The sequence below is a fragment of the Taudactylus pleione genome, unplaced genomic scaffold (genome assembly GCF_031769625.1).
Source record: "Taudactylus pleione unplaced genomic scaffold, aTauple2 ptg000122l, whole genome shotgun sequence".
NCBI classification, from domain to species: domain Eukaryota; kingdom Metazoa; phylum Chordata; class Amphibia; order Anura; family Myobatrachidae; genus Taudactylus; species Taudactylus pleione.
Window position 1 is genome coordinate 3,598,447 of NW_028284524.1, and position 21,795 is coordinate 3,620,241.

The window sequence follows — 21,795 nt, forward strand, 5'->3', positions numbered from 1 at the left end:
ATTGAGAAATATAATAAAAGAGGTACCCTAACAGATAAAGAATGTAAATTTCTATTTAAGGAGATACCGATAATTGCTACAATATATGTATTGCCCAAAATACATAAAGATCCACTCTGTCCCCCGGGAAGACCTATTATCTCGGGGGTTGATTCTTTAACTGCCTCTCTATCACAGATGATATATTTTTATCTACAGCCCCTTGTTTTAAATAATCCATCACATCTGAAAGATACGAGAGATGTATTAAAGGTTTTAGAGAAAATAAAATGGGATAAAGAATTTTATCTAGTAACAGCAGATGTAACTGGATTGTATGCTATAATTGACCATCATCAAGGGATGGATGCAGTGAGAGAAGCTCTTCGAAAATCCTCTTATGAAACAAATGAGCAAATTTTTTTAATGGAAGGAATACAGTTTATACTTTTTAATAATTATTTTATTTTTAAAGATGAATTTTTTATACAGAAGAGGGGTACTGCGATGGGCACTTGATTCACCCCAAGTTATGGGAATATTTTTATGGGATGTTGGGAGAACAATTATGTACGGGGCAAACCTAGTGTCCAGTAATAGATATATTGATGATGTTTTATTTATATGGAAGGGAGATCTGGAAGTTTTAAATCATTTTTGTACCTTTCTTAACAATAACAATTGGAATATAGTCTTAACTTTTAATGTGAGTCAAGAGAAAGTAGACTTTTTAGATTTATCTATTTATATTGAAAATGAACATATTAAAACAAAAATTTTTATTATACCAACAGATTCATGAGCATATATAGATATTAATAGCTGTCGCCATTCAAATTGGTTGAATACAATCCCTATGGGATAGTTTACATGCCTTAAAAGAAATTGCTCAGATCAGAATGTGTTCAACATTCAAGCGAATGAAATGAAGGAATGGTTTATTGGATGTGGTTGTAATAGGGATAAAGTGGAAACATCACTCAATCATATAACAAAAATAGAGAGAGAAAGTTTGATTCAAAATAGTAAAAAAATAAAAATAAAGATAAAAGGGATGATAGGATGAAATGTCACATTTGTCACAGATTATACATCTGAACATAATCAGATAATTAAAATACTTAATAAACATTGGCATCTTTTGAGAAAGGATCCAATAATAGGGAATGATGTCCCTCCGAAACCTATATGTATATATTTAGAAGAGTATCCAATTTAAAATCTAAATTGGTGAAGAGTCTATGTCCATCTACTCCAAAAAACACAAAAGTGATTTCAGAAGGTTTCTACAGATGCGGTTCATGTGTAGGGTGTAGAAATGTGTCAAATAACTTTGGGAATAAAATGACAACACTAAATGTTAATAATAAAGAACATAAGATTAAAGATTTTATAACATGTCACACACAGAATGTGATTTATGGCATAGAATGTTCATGTAAAAATGTTTACATTGGTAGGACTAGTAGACCACTAAAAATATGTTTAGGGGAACACCTACGCAATATCAAAAAAGGGTAGGATACACATGCACTTTCTGCAAATTTTAAGGCGATACATCAGTGTGACAGTTCCCATATCATCAATTTTTATGGCTTGAAAAAAGTTACCTCCGGTGTAAGGGCAGATGATATTGCACAGAGATTAGCCCACCAGGAGATGAATATTATTTTTAATTTTAAAACTCTTATTCCATCCGGTCTAAATAAAGATTTTGAGGTTAAATGGTTTTTATAGATTTGTTCCTGCTCTGGTTTTAATTATATATTCTGTATTTTAGATATGCACTTTGTCACTTTATATCTCCATATGGAAATTATGCTGGAGGTCAACAATAAAATGGCCACTGATCTATCTCTATGGGGACCTCAACAAAATGGCCGCCATTGAAGTCCGTTGAATCTATTGTCATGTGAAACCCGGAACCTGATGTTTATAGAAAGGTGATTCGGGGATTGTATACTGGAAGGGACTAAATGACCCACTTCCGGGTATCCCGGATATGACACAAACACGTGACAACGGCAAACATGTGGAAGTGACGCACTTCCATGTGAGCCAGAAACGGCAGACACGTGGCATATGTGATTAAATTACCCACTGGCGGGACTTCAGAGCGGAATGAGAGTACCATGAGAAGAAACGGAGTGGCATTAAATGGACTGGAATATCTATGTGATGTCGTTAGGTTGGTAATGGTTAGATCTATGTATGGCATTAGATATAACTTTTGGATGTACAAAGGGGGTATAAAACCCCGTTTATGAAGGTTTCTCAATTATACCTTGAGAAAGATACATATTGGCAAGTATCGAAAGGCGTTGGCCATCTTTAGAAAACCTTTAGAAAACTGGGGAATTAGTGTGGACTCCATGGATGGACGGATAGACATATTTGGGACGCCTGATGCTTATCCTGATTTCCGCTCATTTGTCTACTGGAGTAATCTGGTAGACCATATCATCTGGTGAAAGGCCACTACTCCCCCTATTTACTTTTTATGATTTTGTTGTTTTTGTCTGTGAAATAAATGCAGTATTACGCTATGGGATTTCCCTAAGTTTGAATTTTTTCTTATACATTGAATGGAAAGAAAGGGAGAAATAGGAAGAAGTGAAAAAACATTGATGGAATTAAATCGTTGTCCCTTTTTGTATATTCCTGATTGTCTGCTAAGTTATGTAGACCACACCTTCTGGTAGGCAGAACCTTTGAGAACGCATGCTATTATAATATTTATTATTGGGTTACACTATTGTGTTATTTTTTCCAAAGTCAAGTTATAGATTTCCTATTGAAGGAGTTGGAATATTGAGATCTTGTGAAATTATCCCAGCGCCGCCGGTCCCAATTGGTGATATTACTTTGTTTGTACATTGCATGGACAGAAGGTCAGTGGAAACAAGTGATATGGAGTGACGAAACTAAGATATCGATATTTGGTAGTGATGGGAGAAAATATGTGAGATGTCGCATCGGGGAAGAGGTACATCCAGATTGCATTCAAGCAACAACAAAGAATCCTACAAAGTGTTACATGCCCAGATCATATGACAGCAGATGCTGTAGGCCGCCTTTATTTCATAGATGGCACACTGAGCAGCAGAACGTACATTGACACCATCCTACAACCAAAACTTCTACCTTCTATCAGGGATCTTTTTCCAGATAATGCCCAATTTTTTTTCCAGCAGGATTCAGCTCCCTGCCACACTGCACGGATATATGCAAACAGTGGTTCACAGAGAATGACATACAGGTGCTGGGATGGCCAGGAAACAGCCCAGACCTGAACCCCATAGAACATTTGTGGTTCCATTTGAAAAAACTGGTACATCTGAGGCATCCATCCAATAAAAGACAATTAATTGAGGCTACAATTGTCTCATGGCACCACATAATAAAGAAGGAAGAGCTCCAAACATTGGTTGGCTCAATGCCACGTTGCTGTGCTGCTGTCTTGAAAAATAAAGGATACCAAACGAAATACTGATAAGACAGTAACATCATAAATACACAGAGATTTTCACCCTAAGTGTTGTTTTCACTGCATAACTTCCCTTGTAATGCAAATATTTGACCTTTATTTATTGTGTTGAATTCAGCATTACATTTCCTTTAATTTGATATATGAATCATTGCACTGCATGAAGTGTAACAGTTTTTATAAGCAATCAAAGTTGACAAACATTCAAATTTCAAAAAGTGTCTGCAATTTTGGCCACCACTGTAGCCTCTAACCACTTAGAGTGGAATTAAATTAGCCGTGGTAATTTACTAATGGCTAATTGATCCCCCGGGCTAATTCAATTAGACCCGAGGCCTGCACTTATTGGGGGCTTGGCCTTAATGCTGGAGGCGTGACCACGCCCCCCTTGTGCTGTGCTGTGAGCCCCTCATTCAGGGGCAAATCCAGGGATGGGGGGCACGATCAGTGCAATCGCTCTCACCAACCCCGCACAGGCAGAGGAGAGGAGACTGCTTCTGCTGCTCAGCGACAGCAGTCTCCTTGGTCCCACTGCAGCATAGCACACAGCAGCGTGTGTGGTACTGCTGACAGGTAAGGTATCAGGCATCTCTTTTGAGGAGCTCAGCCGGCTCTGAATAAAATCCCCGATAACTATCTGTTTTCGGGCAGGCACAAACTCATCATGGATCCTATGTGTATTCGCCCGAAAACAGAAAATAGATAATTTTTTTGGCGAATAAAACAGAATATAATTGAAGTGCCCGAAGGCAATTCAAGCGTTAAAATCCTGTTTTACCCGCTCAAAAAATTATCGTGTCTATTTGAATTCTCCCCTTAGTTGGTATGGTTGCATATGATTCAGGAGCGTATCTATTATGGGTGCAGGGTGTGCCGTGCACACAGGCACCCGGGTCCAGGGGGGGCCCGCACCGCACATCCTCCACCCATAGTATCTAAAACTTACCTCTCTCGCGTTGGGTCTCTCAGCGCTGCTCAAAACGCTGGAAAATGGCCGCTGCGGCCATTTTGCCAGCGTTTTGTCCATGCACTGTGAGGAAATCGCCAGGAAAATGGCGGTCGCTCCATTTCACTGGTGATCTGCGCATGCACAGTAGACTCTGGGCATGCTCTAGTGACCAGAGTCTACTGATTCTGCGGTGGCTGGCAGGCCGCATCAGTTGGCTGCTGGCCGCCGTTGTGAGAGGAGGGGGCCCATGACAGGGAATGCACATGGGCCCCCTCCTCTCTAAAGACGCCCCTGATGTGATTACATTATTTTTTTCAATAATATTAAAAACAATACTAATAAAGACTGTAAATATGATGTTGAAAGGTAAAGGACTTTGGATGAAGAGCTTAAAATTTGTTGCACTCTGATTTATCATGTGTCTAAAAATATACAGAGTTTCCATTTGTAACAGTGGTTAAGGAAATTGTGAAATGTCTCTTTAAATATTCAGTTATTATAGAGAACATTAACCGGTGGTGACAACTTGTATTTAGAAGTTAATAACTTGTATTTGGGTTATGTTTGTAAGGCCGTAATCATTTTTCTATTTGTTCATCTCTGCAAAGCCGTGTATCCACTATGCGATGTTACTGAGCGTTTGCACGATTACGACATCATAATCGTTCAATCGCTCAGTAATCATGCACAAATCGGGCACTTTTATGTCGAAAATGACCAGCGATGCGCGTTCCCGCTGGTCGTTTTCAACATCAATCATCTACTGAACATGCTGGTCACTCTGCTGATAACGACAGATTGCCCATGTTCAGAGATGATTGATGTGCATAAACTGAACGTTCAATCGTTCAGTGTAGGCACTGCAGGGGGAAGGGGAACGACGGTACAATTACGATGTCATAATCGTACTGTCATGCCGGTATCTGCTAGTGGATACGTGGCATAACTCTAATATTTGGAGAATGCAGGGGGTTTAGCTTACGACTCTCGGCTAATGATATCATGGATTACTCCTATAACAAAGAGAAGCAAATAGCAATTTATGTGAATCCTTTATAAAAATGTTCTTTTTATTATATGTTCATACATGACATACTAGATTTATACATAGAACTCTTATAAAACACTTTATATTAGAAGAATTATGTTTTGAATTCTTGGCTGCTGTTACTGACAGTCTATTTGAATAGTTCATAACTAATTGATAAATAATAAATAGCTATGCAAATCCTGAAAGGTATAAATATGAACAGCATTTGTATTAATAAGCACATCTGAAGAAGTCACTGAGTTGTGATGAAACACGTAAGGTGAAGGTGATGTGAAAAAACAGATCCAGTTGGCAAATCCTAAAGCCCTTAACATACCCCCTGAGCAGAAAGCTATTTGTGAAGGAATTGGTGAGATAATAAATAGCAACTGTCCTCTTTACTATGTTACCAAGCTCTTGATTGTAATTAGTACACCACTATATTTTGGATCAGGGCTATCTATTGTCTTTTGCATGCTGGCTGTATCAAAATTACTGACTCTTTTACATTGGATCTACTGGTAATTAGAATACATTATGAGCACTTTATTGGTTTGCTGAGCTTAAATTCTAATCTTGCATTCTGATTTGGGACTTACAGTATTACTAATGGATGTTTCATTGGATCTAACTAATGTGGCACAAAGACTCTTTACTCATTATATGGCTTACAGATTTGGTATGTATTGCCGGTGGCTCTGTTTAGCCGCCGGATCAAATACCGACAGTGGCAGCCCGACGGGTCAGAATCCCGACTGCATGAGGTAAGTACTCTAACCCTCCCTTAGTGGTGCCTAACCCTAACCTCCCCCTAGTGCCTAACCCTAACCTCCCCCCGTTAGTGCCCAAAGCTAGTCCCCCCTCCCCGCACCCTAAACCTAACCCTCCTGGGGGTCCCTAACCCCCCCTAGTGGTGCCTAACCCTAACCCCCCCTTTCCCTACCCTAACCCTCCCAGGAGGGTTGCCTAACCCTAAGTCCCCCCGGGGGTCCCTAAAGCTAACCCTCTCCCCAGCGGCTACACACTAAGACACCGGCTTATCTTCGTTCGGTAAACCGGTTGTTAGGATTTAGTAGTGGGGCTAATGATAGGTGTTGGGATTTCAATATGGTATATGAGAAGGAGGGGAAGGGATGCGCTAATCCACTATTATTTGATTAGGGTTATTGCAGCTTGGCGTAAGTGAGGGCACTACAAAACCTCACTCATATGCGAACATTCATGTGGTAAAGTGAAGGAGAGAGAACACCTAGCGCATATAACACCCTAGTTAATCAGATAATAGATAAATGAGTGGTGCTTGTTAATAATTCAATCAGTCAATATACATATGTATTGCAGCCCCACAAAGGGTATCTTCTGCAATATAATCAAATAGATATCATAAAAATAATTAAGGATATTCCCAAAGAAATAAATACATACAAGATAAATATATAAAAATAGATTTATTTAATTTAAGATATTGAAAGTTAATGTAGACTGAAATTTTAAACAGTACTAATAGAATGAATAATAAAATATAAATACTGTCTATTGTCACAAATTGAGGCACCTTGTGTGCCTATATATATGATAATCACTGTATAAAAATGGGCAGCATGTCATATGTAATGGTGGTTATACAATTATGGGAACTAATACCGGTATACAACAAATAACATAGGACATTACAAACAACATATATAGTGTGTTTGCCTTAAGCAATACGCTAAATGGCGTTTTACTTGCTCTGCAATGTAGAGCTAGTCCTGGTTACACTCAGCACAGTATGACTGTACTTCTTAAAGTCAATACTGCGTTCTAGTATCTGGGAGGGATAATAATGTTACCCCAGACCAGTGCGGGCTGTGGCCGCCTCTTGTTCCCTTATCGCAGGGTATATGATTACCTTCCTCTTCTTGATGATCGGAAACGGTTTCTCAGAGTCCTCTGAAGTTGGTTCGTCTGCCGGCAGACTTTCCAAGATGGCCGCGGTGAGCACTGTGCGACTCGTGCGGCTCCTGTCAGGATCAGTGAATCTGCGATCTACGTGTTTCGTCTTCAGGCTTCCTCAGGATATCCTCAGGATAAGGCAAACACACTATACATGTTGTTTGTAACGTCCTATGTTATTTGTTGTATACCGGTATTAGTTCCCATAATTGTGTAACCACCATTACATATGACATGCTGCCCGTTTTTATACAGTGATTATCATATATATAGGCACACAAGGTGCCTCAATTTGTGACAATAGACAGTATTTATATTTTATTATTCATTCTATTAGTACTGTTTAAAATTTCAGTCTACATTAACTTTCAATATCTTAAATTAAATAAATCTATTTTTATATATTTATCTTGTATGTATTTATTTCTTTGGGAATATCCTTAATTATTTTTATGATATCTATTTGATTATATTGCAAAAGATACCCTTTGTGGGGCTGCAATACATATGTATATTGACTGATTGAATTATTAACAAGCACCACTCATTTATCTATTATCCGATTAACTAGGGTGTTATATGCGCTAGGTGTTCTCTCTCCTTCACTTTACCACATGAATGTTGGGATTTCAATGCCTAACTTTAGTCCCATTTCGGGATGTGGTTGTCGGGATATCGGCGGGCGGATATCGCCTGCCTGTATCCTAACTACATCCTTTGAAACAATGTACACCAATAACATAGGCGTAAAATGCATCAGAAAAACAAAGATGCATTTTGATCAGCTTGCCGAGCTGGACATATTTATTGCATTCTGAGTTGGGACTTGCAGTATTACTAATGGATGTTTAATTGGATCTAACTAATGTGGTATAATACTCGTTACTCATTCTAGGGCTTACATAGATTTTGAAACAATGCATTTTGATCAGCTTGCCGAGCTGGACACATTTCAAGATGCATCAAGATCTGTGAGAGTAGCATAGCCAATTTAACACAAGGAGGGAACATTGGCATATTCCCCACTTTAATGGATAAAACATATATGTGGCTGGTTTACACCGGGAAAGGCTTGACAGTGTTGGCAGTAAATGCTAAAATGACAGTATCCAATTCATATACATACATTAATGAGTTGTTATATACATAAGATTGTCAAGGACCAAATATAATTTCCCTTATATTATAAGCAAGGGCATTTGTGTGAGGTGAATTAAAGTATTACAATTATCCTGCAATAATTATAAGTGATAAGATATTGGTAGGCAATAAGAATATACATATCTAATCTAGGAAAAATAAGTTTCAACTTAATAAAAGCCTGCATGTAGAAAATACACATTGCGTATAGAATTTTATGTATTTTAAACTTCAAAGAGGACGAGATGCCAAAAAAGTTGAGTGATTATATAAATGTGTTTTAGAGGCTTATATAAGCCTTTGACAGTCTGAAAGCTCACTGATAAGACTGGGGTTGTGAATGACTATGCAAAATCACACTGACCTTGGTACAAGATCTTTTGGTACAAGATCATGCTCTCGACCCATCTGTGTACAGCAATCTAGTTGACTGATATCATGGATGAAACTTGGCACAGCTTTTGATGAAGAACTATCCCTCTTGGTGACATTCACTAATGAACTGATATCAAGACCACTGCAGGGGTCCATCCACCTATCGATGACTGATGGGAGGATGTCAGGAACCCTGCCGACCACTTATAATGAAGAACCGTCACCTTTAATCAGTTGTTATGAATATAACTAATTGGAATATGTAATTGATAGCCATAGTTTAGAATAAAAAGCATGATTGAAGTTCTATGTGTAGAGCTCCTAATGGAAGTTTAAAAGACAGCTGTCACGCTCTGCACGTGGCTGATGAAATAATTATATAAAGAACAATTTTACCTTTACCTGGAGTGGACACAATTTATTTCACTTTGATAAGTAGTATGTCTATGTCTGGACAATGTTATTAATAAATATTAAAATTGCATATACCATGTATGATACAATTAAAACTTATGCAAATACAAAAGAAAAGCACTTTTTAAGATCAATACAATACAACTACTGTATCCATTGTCTTCCCATTTAAAAAAAATCTGCTTTCATGCCACAGATTGATTGTAAATCTGAAATAAATAATGCACTTAGGGCTCAATTCAGACCCACTCACTATATGCGTTCACATGCAGCGAAAGTATGCAAATCCGCGATCACACGGCAAGGCAGTAGCACGCCCACTATGTCTTAGCGTGCGATTGCTCTGTGTATGCAGACGCCCACCAGCCTGTCTTAAGATGCCCACTTTCCCACGTCATGTCTAGGAAGTGTATGCAACCATCAGTAACATCGATTACCATCGGAAGCGATCGCAGCACTTGTGGTTGACCATACCCTACCGCAAGCACTGCGAGTGATTCAGTGTGATTTTCAACCATGTGACGTGTACTATGACGCTGCGTCTTAATTATGCACACCACTTAAACTGCGTTAAGATGCTCAGGCGCGCCTGCTTTCGCACCACCACTCCCCGTTTTCATGGACCACACCATCACCACCCACAAACGGCTTGTCCTGTCACTCTAACTAGTGAGCTGTCTATGCGCAGCGAGCGAACGCTTCCTGATCGCATGGGCTAGTTCACGCACGTGCACTACAATGCGTACGCATGTGCAGATTGCAAAAATCATCTGGCTGCATGCGAACGCAGCCTAGTGAGCGGGTCTGAATAGGGCCCTTAGATCACAGCAGCCACACTTATAGTAGTAATAATATCAGAGGGAAGAAAAAGGTACATTCTGCAATCAGAAGTGGTCTGCATGAGACGCATTTGTATGAAGACATCCTCACTGTACTAGGCCTACACTTGTACGCCGCTTACTTAGTTGAAAAAAAGGGCATGTTGCCAGGGAGAAGCTTCCTGGTCTCTGGTCTGCAGACAGCACTGGTAGTCTCTCACTTTCTGCCAAAGTCTGACTGTGGTTCTGGCTGCTTGGGCCCAACACTCTCATTGCAGTACTCACAGGTAGGGTGTGTTTATGGGAGTGCTCTGAAATCATCAGTGTGCATTGCTGATATTGGGGCTATTTAACATTAGGTTAAAGCAGTATATACTTACAGATATCTATTGCTTTAACCAAACTACCACTCAGTACCACTATCTCCATAATTTTCTATATGAACTGCAAACTGCAATAAATGACCAAGCACTAAAACACTTAGCTTATCAAATTTTGACCTCAATAGCTAACGCCATCTCCAGATGATGCAAGCCACTGTAGCCTATAAGCTATAGAATTCTAATACCCCTGTCCACCAAAATTCCGGGTCCTGCCCCGGAGTTAGAACAGAGGGCCTAATTCAGACCCGCTCGCGAGCGCTGAGCACTCGCAAGCGGGTCGATGTTGGCCCAGTGCGCATGCGCACGACGGACTGGGCTCCATCGTGCGCATGTGCGAGACCCGATAGCGACGGCCAAGCCGTCGCTATGGGTCTCGCTACAAAGGGGGCTTGTTGTCGATGGTGAGTGACAGCACACCCCCTTTGGTGGGCGTGCCAGGGGAGTGGCTGGCCAGACGGAGGCGTTCCCATGGGACCGCCTACCGTGTGTGGCCGGCCCACTGGCCCCACTGACAAGTGATGTCAGTGGTAGTGCTTTCGGCTCTGATAGAGCCAAAAGCACTCCAGGGCTTGCGGCAATGAGACCCTACCACAAGGGTCTCGACGCAAGCCCGATGGTCGCGATGGTCTTGACCATTGTGACCATCTTCCTGGCCGCTCGCTATAGCTGTGGGTGGTCACCCACAGCTATACGAGCGGCCAGGAGGCCGCTCTAGAATTAGGAAGGACGGCCCTGATTCAGAGCGAGCGCTCTGTCACAGCGTCCGGCTCTGAATCAGGGCCAGAGCTCCTATCCGGATCAGACCTGGAATTTAGCCAGTGCCGACTCTGGATATTCCTGAGTCGGCGCCGCTCACACCGGAGTCGGGTCTACATAGACCCGGCTTTCCTGACGTGAAAGTGGACGCTTGGAGATGACATCATCTCCAAGTGCCACTGAAGCCGGACCAATCGGCCGGCTAGCAGCGCACTCCAGGTCATTGTGACCCGGAGTGCGCTGTTCTCACAGCAGGGTTTCACGGGCTACGCCCGTGTTAAACTCTGCTATTTACCTGGGTTGGATTGACGGGTCACTCGACCCGGCTATCCAACCCTCTCCCCTTTTACACCAGGGAGCTGCCCGGGTTAACCCTGCAATAACCCGGGTTTTGGCTCCGGTGTAAAAGGGGTATAAGTAAGCCAGGGACAGAACCTGGAAGTAAAGTGATGAGGATGCTCCACCAAAAGCTAATAATTAAAATAAAAACAATTCATTGTCCTAGTTCAAAAATAATAAAACAAAAACATTTACATTTTCTAACATACTTCTTTGAAGTAGTTCTGCAATATTATATTATGGTGGTAGATAAGAACTTGTAGTTAGTTATATCAATGCTAGTAATTGCATAATGTGTCCATAGTGTGATAAAGGAATGATCTGAGCTCCTGCTGAGTCACTTTCACTTTAGACAGTTCACAGATAGTAGAAGTAAAAGTTTCCACCTGTTATCAGGTCAGATATAATGCATGGAATTTACCTTTAGAAAATAAGCTACCATATACAGGTTGAGTCTCCCATATCCAAAATGCTTGGGACCGGGGGAATTTTGGATATTGGAATATTCCGTATTTTGGAATATTTGCATAACATAATAAGATATCTTGGGAATGGGACCCAAATCTAAACACAGAATACATGTATGTTTAATATACACCTTATACACACAGCCTGCGGGTAATTTTAAATAGTATTTTCAATATTTTTGTGGCTCAAACAAAATTTGTGTACATACATGAAATTCAAATGTTTGATATACACCTTAAACACAAAGCCTGAAGGTAAATTTATATAATATTTTTAATAATTTTGGGCCTTAAATAAAGTTTGTGTACTTTGAACTATCAAAAAGCAAAGGTGCCACTAGCCCAGTCATGCTAATTGCGTATTTTGAATTATTCCGTATTTTGTAATATTTGGATATGGGAAACTCAAAGTGTACTGAATTTTTTTAGTTGCTGTGATGATTTTGCTGTTGCCCCTTACTTGATGGAGTGGGGGGTACTAGGTCAGACATTACTTGAATTAGCTCTTAAAAGTAAAACGATCAAATAGTGTTTAATCTGTGGGTTATAGCTTGTTCTCTAAACACAGAAATATGTAAAATAGACCTCTGTGTAAGTGTATACAAACTAAATGTATAAATGTAAAAAAACAGTTTAAAAAAAAATCTTTAAATAATTGTAGCCCTATAACTTTGTTATATTATCCTGCACTACATATAGAACAATTTTAATAAATTAATGCTAAAGCTAAATCAGATAATCTAGCTCTGGTAATGTCATAAACATTTCTGTGCAGAATTTATTTCATATTGCTGAAAACGGTGTTTATCACATAATGTATAAATTATATACCTGCTGTTATAATAATCACATGAAATTGCCTTTGCTGTATCACATACAGTGCTTATTATTGTTACCTGTTTGAGGTCAGGCCATTCTTTTGGAAGAATATGACAGTGAATATCTATTTTCATTGTGTGAGGATCGCAGATACTGTATCACAAAATATCTCCCAATTCCAGCAACCTTAGTTGTAATGCAAGATACTTTGTAGCAGAGAGGCTTACACACCCCTGAGAGACAGCCAATGGGAAATGAATCAAACAGAGCACATAACTATCCAGGGCCAAGTACAAAGTGCAAAATATTGCTGAGTTCCAGTAAACCTTATACATTAATGCAGGATTGTCAGATTCAGCTATTAGCAGTCAAAAGTCCTCCTTACTGTATGACCTACTGACTATTACTAGCAGTCTTGAAAGATTATTTTATAATAAGATAATCTGAATACCTCCTGATGAAAGCTGCACATACTGGGGGAAGATTTAGGATTAGCAGGTGTCCAAAAGGACTTAATAATAATAATAATAATAATAATAATAATAATAATAATAATAATAATAATAATAATAATTATTATTATTATTATTTTATTTATATAGCGCCTTTCTCCCATAGGACGCAAAGTCGCTTTACAGACATCAGAAAACATGGTACATTGTACAAGGATTTGGTGTTGCAAAAAAATTGAAAACCACACCGAGATAATTAAAATCAACCGAAACCTAGAGAGCACAATAAGCATATTGCAGGGTTGGTGCAGACATTTTGGGAAATAACTTCCACGTGTTATATATTCCACCCACAAAGGTGCCAAATGAGGCAGCCGTCTTGGGTGCACTACGTAGGATTACCCTGGGAGGAATAGGTTACGCCTAGAAGAGATGACACAATATGGTTGGTTGCAGCATCCTGATGCTAGGAGTAGGGTCCCAACATAATAGTCAGGTCCACGAGTGTACCAGGTAAGGCAGCCATGGTGGGCGCACTATGAAGGTTGTACTGTGGGTGATAAACCATACAAGGACCCAAGGAATATAAGGGAAAACTGACACGTGTGTGGCAGTATGATATACCCTTTGTGAATAGATCCACATGAAGTACATCCTGCCCATAGAGGATGCACTTCAGTGGATGTATAGCACACCAGTATAGCATACAGTGGATGTATAGCACACCAGTATAGCATACAGTGGATGTATAGCACACCAGTATATCATACAGTGGAGGTATAGCACACCAGTATATCATACAGTGGATGTATAGCACACCAGTATATCATACAGTGGATGTATAGCACACCAGTATATCATACAGTGGATGTATAGCACACCAGTATAGCATACAGTGGATGTATAGCACACCAGTATACCATACAGTGGAGGTATAGCACACCAGTATAGCATACAGTGGGGTTGAAGTACATTTTACACAACAGGGAATAGTAAATACAGCAAACAGTGCTGCAGTTCGGGCATGAGATTTACCGGTGACTGAAACATTTGAAATATGAAATGCACTGAATGAATAGATCCACGTGTTTGTTCATCCTGCCCAAGAATGAACCATCCGAGGCAGCCATCTGGGGCTCACTGCGCAGGTTACATCTGGCAGGGTGTGCAAGTAGCGGAAGTATAGCGTCCAGGTGGAGAAAAAATAAAAAGAATAAAGGGTGACTGCATTTTAAGTTAAAACCATGTTAAACTTAATCAGAAATTAAAAAATGATAGAGTGATCTGCAAAAAGCCACAGTCTCCTTCGCTCGAGTGTGTGGGTTTGTCGCATCCAGCAGTTTTTGGAGTTCGATTTGGCTGCAGCATGAGACAGCAGCCGAACCCAGTCTCAGGGGAGTGTAAATGAAGATGGAGTGGCAGCATTCCTTTGTGTTCGTGAAATTGTTTAAATTTTGGTTAGAAGTAGTCAAAAGTCCAAATCCAGTTCGAACTCCGGTTCTAACTCCATGCTTCAGATGACATGCTTAATATGCAGGCTACAGTGGCAGGCCAAGCCTGTGTGTGCAGGCTTTAGAATGAGTCCCTTTTGCAGGAGAGGCTAGGTCAACTGGTCAGTGGGAGGGAATGTTTGAGCAGTTTGTTCAACAAGCTAATTAACGGTGGGGGAAGATGCAGCCTCACAGTTGGAAAACAACTTTCAAAACAGACTATTCTTTCAGTGAAAGGCATCAGATATGGAAGATGGCATTAGTTTACCCCTCTCATGGGTTTCTCTGTAGTCTCTCACAGACTTTATCTCAGTTGTCTCACTCCAGATCTCTCTCTCCTTCGGTGTTAGATGGGCATCGTGGCAGCCAACATGGCCCCGCCAGTCTCCCCCTGCCAGGGAGCATGAGGGCTACATTTCTGCTTCCAGCTCTGACTCTCCCCAAATATGTTTTATACATCATATGCTTTTTGTACATCTTCTAAAGAGGCCAATATTATCTCAGTATACTGTCTTTTGCGTGGGTTGGGACAAAATGGCGATGCTGTAATATCGACCATCAGCGTGATAATGTCGACATGGTAATATTGTCGAAATTGAAAATGTCAACATTCACCACGTAGACAGTGATGAAATGTCAACATGTTAGAATGTTGACATTTCATCCCGGTGGCCCAGCGGTGACTTACTTTGTACCCGATGGCTGCAGCAGCACTAGCGGCATCTTCCAGGTCCTGGCGGTCATGTGACCATCACTTCCGGGGTCAGAGCTCTGTTCCTAACCCTCCCATCCTCAGCCTAACCCTAGCCTTCACTCTCCCCCAGCTTAAGCCTAACCTCTCCCTTAAGCCTAACCTTAACCCTCCTGCCCGCAGCCTAGCACTACTGTAGCCTTCACTCCATCACAGCCTAAGCCTAACCTCCTCCTGCAGCCTAACCCTAACCCTCCTATCCACAGCCTAACCCTAGCCTTCACTCCCCCACAGCCTAAGCATAACCTCCCCCTGAAGCCTAACCCTAACCCTCCCGCCTGAAGCCTAACCCTAGCCTTCACTCCCCCACAGCTTAAGCTTAACCTCCCCCTGCAGCCTAACCCTAACCCTCCCTCCCACAGCCTAACACTACTGTAGCCTTCACTCCACCACAGCCTAACCCTAGCCTTCACTCCATCACAGCCTAAGCCTAACCTCCTCCTGCAGCCTAACCCTCCCGCCCGTAGCCTAACCCTAGCATTCACTCCCCCACAGCCTAAGCCTAACTTCCCGCACAGCCTAACCCTAACCCTCCCGCCAGCAGCCTAACCCTAGCCTTCACTCTCACACAGCCTAAGCATAACCTCCCCCCACAGCCTAAACCTAACCCTCCCCCCTGCAGCCTAACCCTAGCCTTCACTCCCCCACTGCCTAAGCCTACCCTCCCCCCACAGCCTAACCCTAACCCTCCCGTCCACAGCCTAACCCTATTGTTGACATTCTGACAATGTTGACATTTCAATGTCAGCATCATAACTGTCAAAATTGTGGTGTCGACAATATTAATGTTGACATTGCTACGATCAACCTTTTGACTACATCCCGTTTTGCACTATCTAGGTGCTTTTATTTAGTTACACTTTTTACTGAGTACATAAACTCAAATAGTAAAACATTGTACAACTGTGTTACATAGGATACGGAGAGCCTCATATTCATAACTTACTCAGGACATAAAGTAGTTTTCAATGAGCAGTATTCTAGGAGAGAAAATAAAAAGTTGCAATTAATAAAGGGGAGGACCAAAAATGGTAATTTTGAGTTCTATATTTCATTCATTGGTATGCACATTCCTGAAACCTATTACAATCAGTGGCAGATTTTACCTAGGCAGGCCTTTAGCCTCCCCTGTAAACTCTGTCACCTCAGTGGCCAGTTTCAGTCTTTGATTGCACTGGCTACACTGTGTGTGGCAGTGACTTGCCATTGGAAGCGCTACCTGCCAGTCACACACAGGACAAGCAGCCCCAGGTGGAGATGTGCCATCTACTGTGCCAACATAAACTTAAGTTAATAATAATTTAATAATAAGGTATTAATAATAATAGTAAAAACGCCTTTATGCTTTGCTCTAAAAAGACAGTGTATTAGGCTACAACAGTGTTGCTGTAGGTTTGATGCATGTAGGTAATATTACAGTGTCACCCCCAGGCTAACCTCATTTAGCAGCAGCGGACAAGTAATGACACAAATCGTAGTCACACAGTCCAGGGGTCAGGACAGATCGCGCTGATTCAGGATATATTCAGGACACATTTGTACACTAAATACACATATACAATAAATGGATGAAAAAAGTTTGGGTAGTTTTTATTTTAATAAAAGTTCATATAACAATCATGTTTGTGTTTTATTTACATTTAATTACTATTCTAGTATAATGAAATGGTGGTATTACGGACCCCATTTCATTATACTGAGACTACTGTAGAGCGCAATATTCTTCATTACCCCGGTACCTACAGCCCTGGTAACTGTGTAGCCTAGGGCTAATTACCATACTCACTGGTGGTGCCTAAACTCATTATCGCCCTACTTTAGTGGTAACTTCCAAAGGCAAGACAGCCATGACTGGTTCCCACTATTATTAGAGAAACCAGCATCAATAAAGCCCTCTGTCATAGTGGTTCCAGCTCAGGCGGATCAGTGTGGGGGCTAGATAATATTACATCAGACAATTTTCATTTACTAATATATATTATCATCTTATCATCATATTTCTCTTTAACATTTTTCATCTATTATTGATCATCTACTATCTATATAAAACTCTCTCACACCTTCCATCTAGTCAATAAGTAGTTTCTAACAATTTTCCAATGATACTACCAATTAATAGACTTTATTTCTACCATCGTGCTCTTACATTCATCCACCACCACCAATCCCTGAAGTTTTGTGTCACCCGGCTCTGGCCCCTGAAGTATAGGTCACCATGGCAACTAATGTCTAAGTGTTACTGACAGGAAGTCTCCTGACTATAGGAAAATATCTTCATGCTCACATATACATCTCAGATACCATCAGTCTCTTATAATACATGGAACATCTATATATATATAAAGTATATATATATATATATATATATATATATATAAAGTGTATATATATATATATATATATATATACATAGATGTTACTCTGTATTCTTTTATGTAAGGCATTTTGTATTGAGGCTCAGAGGACGTTTTATTTTTGCAGCATTGATTACAGATATAAAAGAAGTGTGCACCGCGCTTATAATTTATGTAGCAGCTCAGTAACAGGATAATATGAAAGGGTTAAATACGAGCACTGAGGGGATTATGTATACGTGTGTAGGCGTAGCAATATACTAGCTCGCATCAAACTAAATAAAAACAACATAAGACTGTTTAAAACACAATTGAAATGTTATGAAACAATTTCCACTGAGAAAAATAAAAAAGGAAACAAAGAAACAATGTTTATGCTCCTTTCTATTTGTAAGATCTCTCCTAATTAGTTTGATGCAAGCTACTGTAGCATATTTTTATGCCTACACATACATACATAATCCACCCAGCGCTCATATTTAACCCTAGCATTGGTTACAGCTCACTACAGTACAATTTAATCTGAGGGGTATATTTACTAAAGTAAGAGTTTTTAGAAGTGGAGATGTTGCCCATAGCAACCAATCAGATTCTAGCTATTATCTTCTAGAAGGTGCTATTTAAATGTTAAGTAGAATCTGATTGGTTGCCATGGGCAACATTTCCATTTCTAAAAAACTCTCACTTTAATAAATACAACAACAGGGTAGTAAAACAAATGATTGATGAGCTAGGTAAACTAGAGAAATGGTCAAGAGAATGAAGAGGGTGGCAACTACAGTTTAATGCCAGAAAATGCAAAAAAACAAAAAGGCTAAATATAGTATTATAATGACACTACTGAGAAGGAAAGTGATCTAGGAGTCACTATTTCAGGTAATTAAGCAATGTAGCAAAGCAATGAGAAAAGCGAGTCAGATGCTTGGCATAGAGAGAGGAATCAGCAACAGAAAGAAAGAAGTAATAATGCCACTGTATAAGTCATTGGTATGGGCTCAACTAGAATACTGTGTTCAGTTCTGGAGGCCATATCTCCAGAAGGATATAAATACAATAGAGTCTGAACAAAAAAGGACAACTAAAATGGTGAATGAAAATGGTGAATGACAACATCACAAACGTACCCGGAAAGACTGAAAGATCTTAATATGTATATTTTGGAGCAGAGAAGGGAAACGGGGGACACGATAGAAACTTCCAAATATATCCAGGGTTTGAACAAGGTACAGGAGGGAAATATTCATTAAAGTAAGAGAAGTATTAGAACACGAGGACATGGCACTGTACTGGCACTGGAGGGAGGGGGTTCAGAGGAAATTGGAGAAAAAATTACTTTACAGAAAGGATAGTGGATTAAGTGGAATAACTTCCCCTCAGAGGTGGTAGAGGCTAATACAGTAGAGCAATTTAAAAATGCTTGGGATAGACATAAGAATCTCCTTGCAATGAACAAAGGATCAAACAGGGTTTGAGGTTACCATAATGCTAAAAAAGGGGCAGTAATCTTAGATCTGCACTCTAGAGGACTTATAAATTATATGTTTGAATGTTTATCTATATGTAGTAAATGTACTGTAATTATCTTGATTGGAAGGATATATGGGAGTGGTAAACAAAAACTTTTAAATTTAACACATAGATCATACTAGAAAAAAAGAGATTTTTATTGAGTCACAATGCTCAAAACCGTGTGCTGTAGTCAGTATCACATATCTAAGCATGTTATGCAAACTACTATATTAAAGCGAGAAATATGCAAGAGATCACAAAGGGGTGACATCTATTGTACCTCCGCTGCCCTAAAGTTGCAGATGGTAAAATCATAAAGATAATACAAAAATATAAAAACTATATATTACCGGGGTACTGGGTAATAGTATGGTGGTGCAGAGCAAATAGTTATTAAAATAGTCAGTACAAAAATAGTCAGTGGAAACAGTATGTATATGGAAGTTGTCACTATAGGCCGGTAAATAGTCAGTAAAAAAATAGTCAGTGTAAACAGTATGTATATGGAAGGTGTCACTATAGGCCGGTGTCTCGTACCTTTTGTGAATCACCTCTAAACCTTAAGTGTGGACAGTTGTTTAGATAGTTACTTTTGAGTGATCAGGAAGAGTTCCTTAGTGTTCCGGTGGTGTGGATTCCAGAAGGTCCAGCAGCGTCTGTTAGGTATCAGCAGGAGTACCGAGTGTGATGGCACACACACTCAGTATCCCTACCTGCACCCGCTGTCCTGAGCGCTCGACTACTATCGCAGGAGACTTTGTGGATACTGCAGCCTAATAATCTAACTACAAGAGTGGAGGCGAGACTTCTGGGTCTACACAAAATATCAAAATGGGAATCAGTATGAATGACTGCCAGACGTCAGCCATCGCCTCAATAAAAATATATTTTTTTCTTGTATGATCTATGTGTTACATTTAGAAGTTTTTGTTTACCACTCCCATGCAACCGTCCTATCAAGATAATTACAGTACATCTACTACATATAGATAAAAATTCAAACATATAATTTAATAAGTCCTCTAGAGCGCTAAGGGGTAGATTCAGACCCGGACACTAAACTGCACTCTCTCGCTGCCAAAAATGGCCGGGAATGCAAATACCGCGATCGCACTGTCTGGTGTAAGGACGCCCTCTATGTCTTAGAGAGCGACGGCAGAGTGACCACATGCCGGAATAAAGACGCCCGCTTTTCTTTCTTTACACACATCATCTCCAGGAAGTGTATGATTAATTAGAACCGTCGAGAGCCATCGGAGCAGCACGCAGCGCTTGAGGAAGACCCTACCACGCCGCAAACACTGCAGGCTGAAATACAACCAAGTCACATGTACAATGACACTTTCGTGGTAATTATGCACACCCATAAAACTCAGTTTTGATGCCCAGACACGCCTGCGTTCGCAGCACCACTCCCCCGTTCACAAGCACCTTCCACTGTTACCATCAACAAATGGCACATTCTGTCACTCAAAGTAGCGTCCAGTCTGTGTACTACGAGCACATGATTACCGGATGCAGTGACTGGTTCGAGCATGCATATTTTGACGCATACGCATGTGCAGACGGTCGACAGTCGCCCATAGCGTGCGTCCGTGGCTTAGCGTCCATGTCTGAATCGGGCCCTAATATCTAAGATTACTGACATTACTGTCTATTGCGAAACTGAGACTACTCTTACAACGACCTGCAGCCAGAGGTTTCACCTTAATCAGCGAGTTCACAGTCTTCATTTACTTTTGGTTCTCTAAAAAAAGGGACAGACTAGATGGGACAGTAGTTCTTATCTAACCTTCAAATTCTATGTTTCTATATATCGTAAATAAGTGTTTGTGGCCAGTATAGGAAAAAAGGACTAAATGGGCGCTGTCAGAAAGCAGCTAGTTCAAATGGAGTGTGTCAGGTTCCAAATCCACATAAAAATATAAAATTAAATAAATAGATGAACAACACTAATAATCCCTACTAAAAACAATGTATTAAATATTGAGAGGAGATAAATATATTAGTCAATCCTTAAGGAAGTAACCCAATACTCATTGAAATACATAAAATAAAAATCACTATAAATTCATAAGATAAATGTTCAAATCAGTTCAATTAGAGCAATTATAAATATGAATTCACTTCCTAATACATCTTGGTTTAAAATTGACATATTTTTTTGCTGCATAACATACATAAAAAACGAGTCACTATCATGTATAGATGTGGGTATGTTATCATCCAATAATAAAAAATCTATATAAAGAAAGAACAATAAAAAAGTCACAGTTCATGTGTTAAGATCAAGGGTCTATTATATAGTGTGTTATACACAGAATATTATCATTACCAGCCTTGAAGCT

General features: G+C 40.1%; 1 protein-coding gene across 1 annotated transcript in view; it reads right to left on the reverse strand.

The window, feature by feature from the left end:
- ACMSD (aminocarboxymuconate semialdehyde decarboxylase) overlaps positions 1 to 13,047 on the reverse strand; it is a 144,766-nt gene extending 131,719 nt beyond the window's left edge. The window contains exon 1 of the mRNA XM_088472397.1: positions 12,969 to 13,047. Coding sequence (XP_088328523.1) covers positions 12,969 to 13,025 — 57 coding nt within the window. The 5' untranslated portion in view covers positions 13,026 to 13,047. The remainder of the gene's footprint in view (positions 1 to 12,968) is intronic.
- Between the last annotated feature and the right edge of the window lie 8,748 nt (positions 13,048 to 21,795).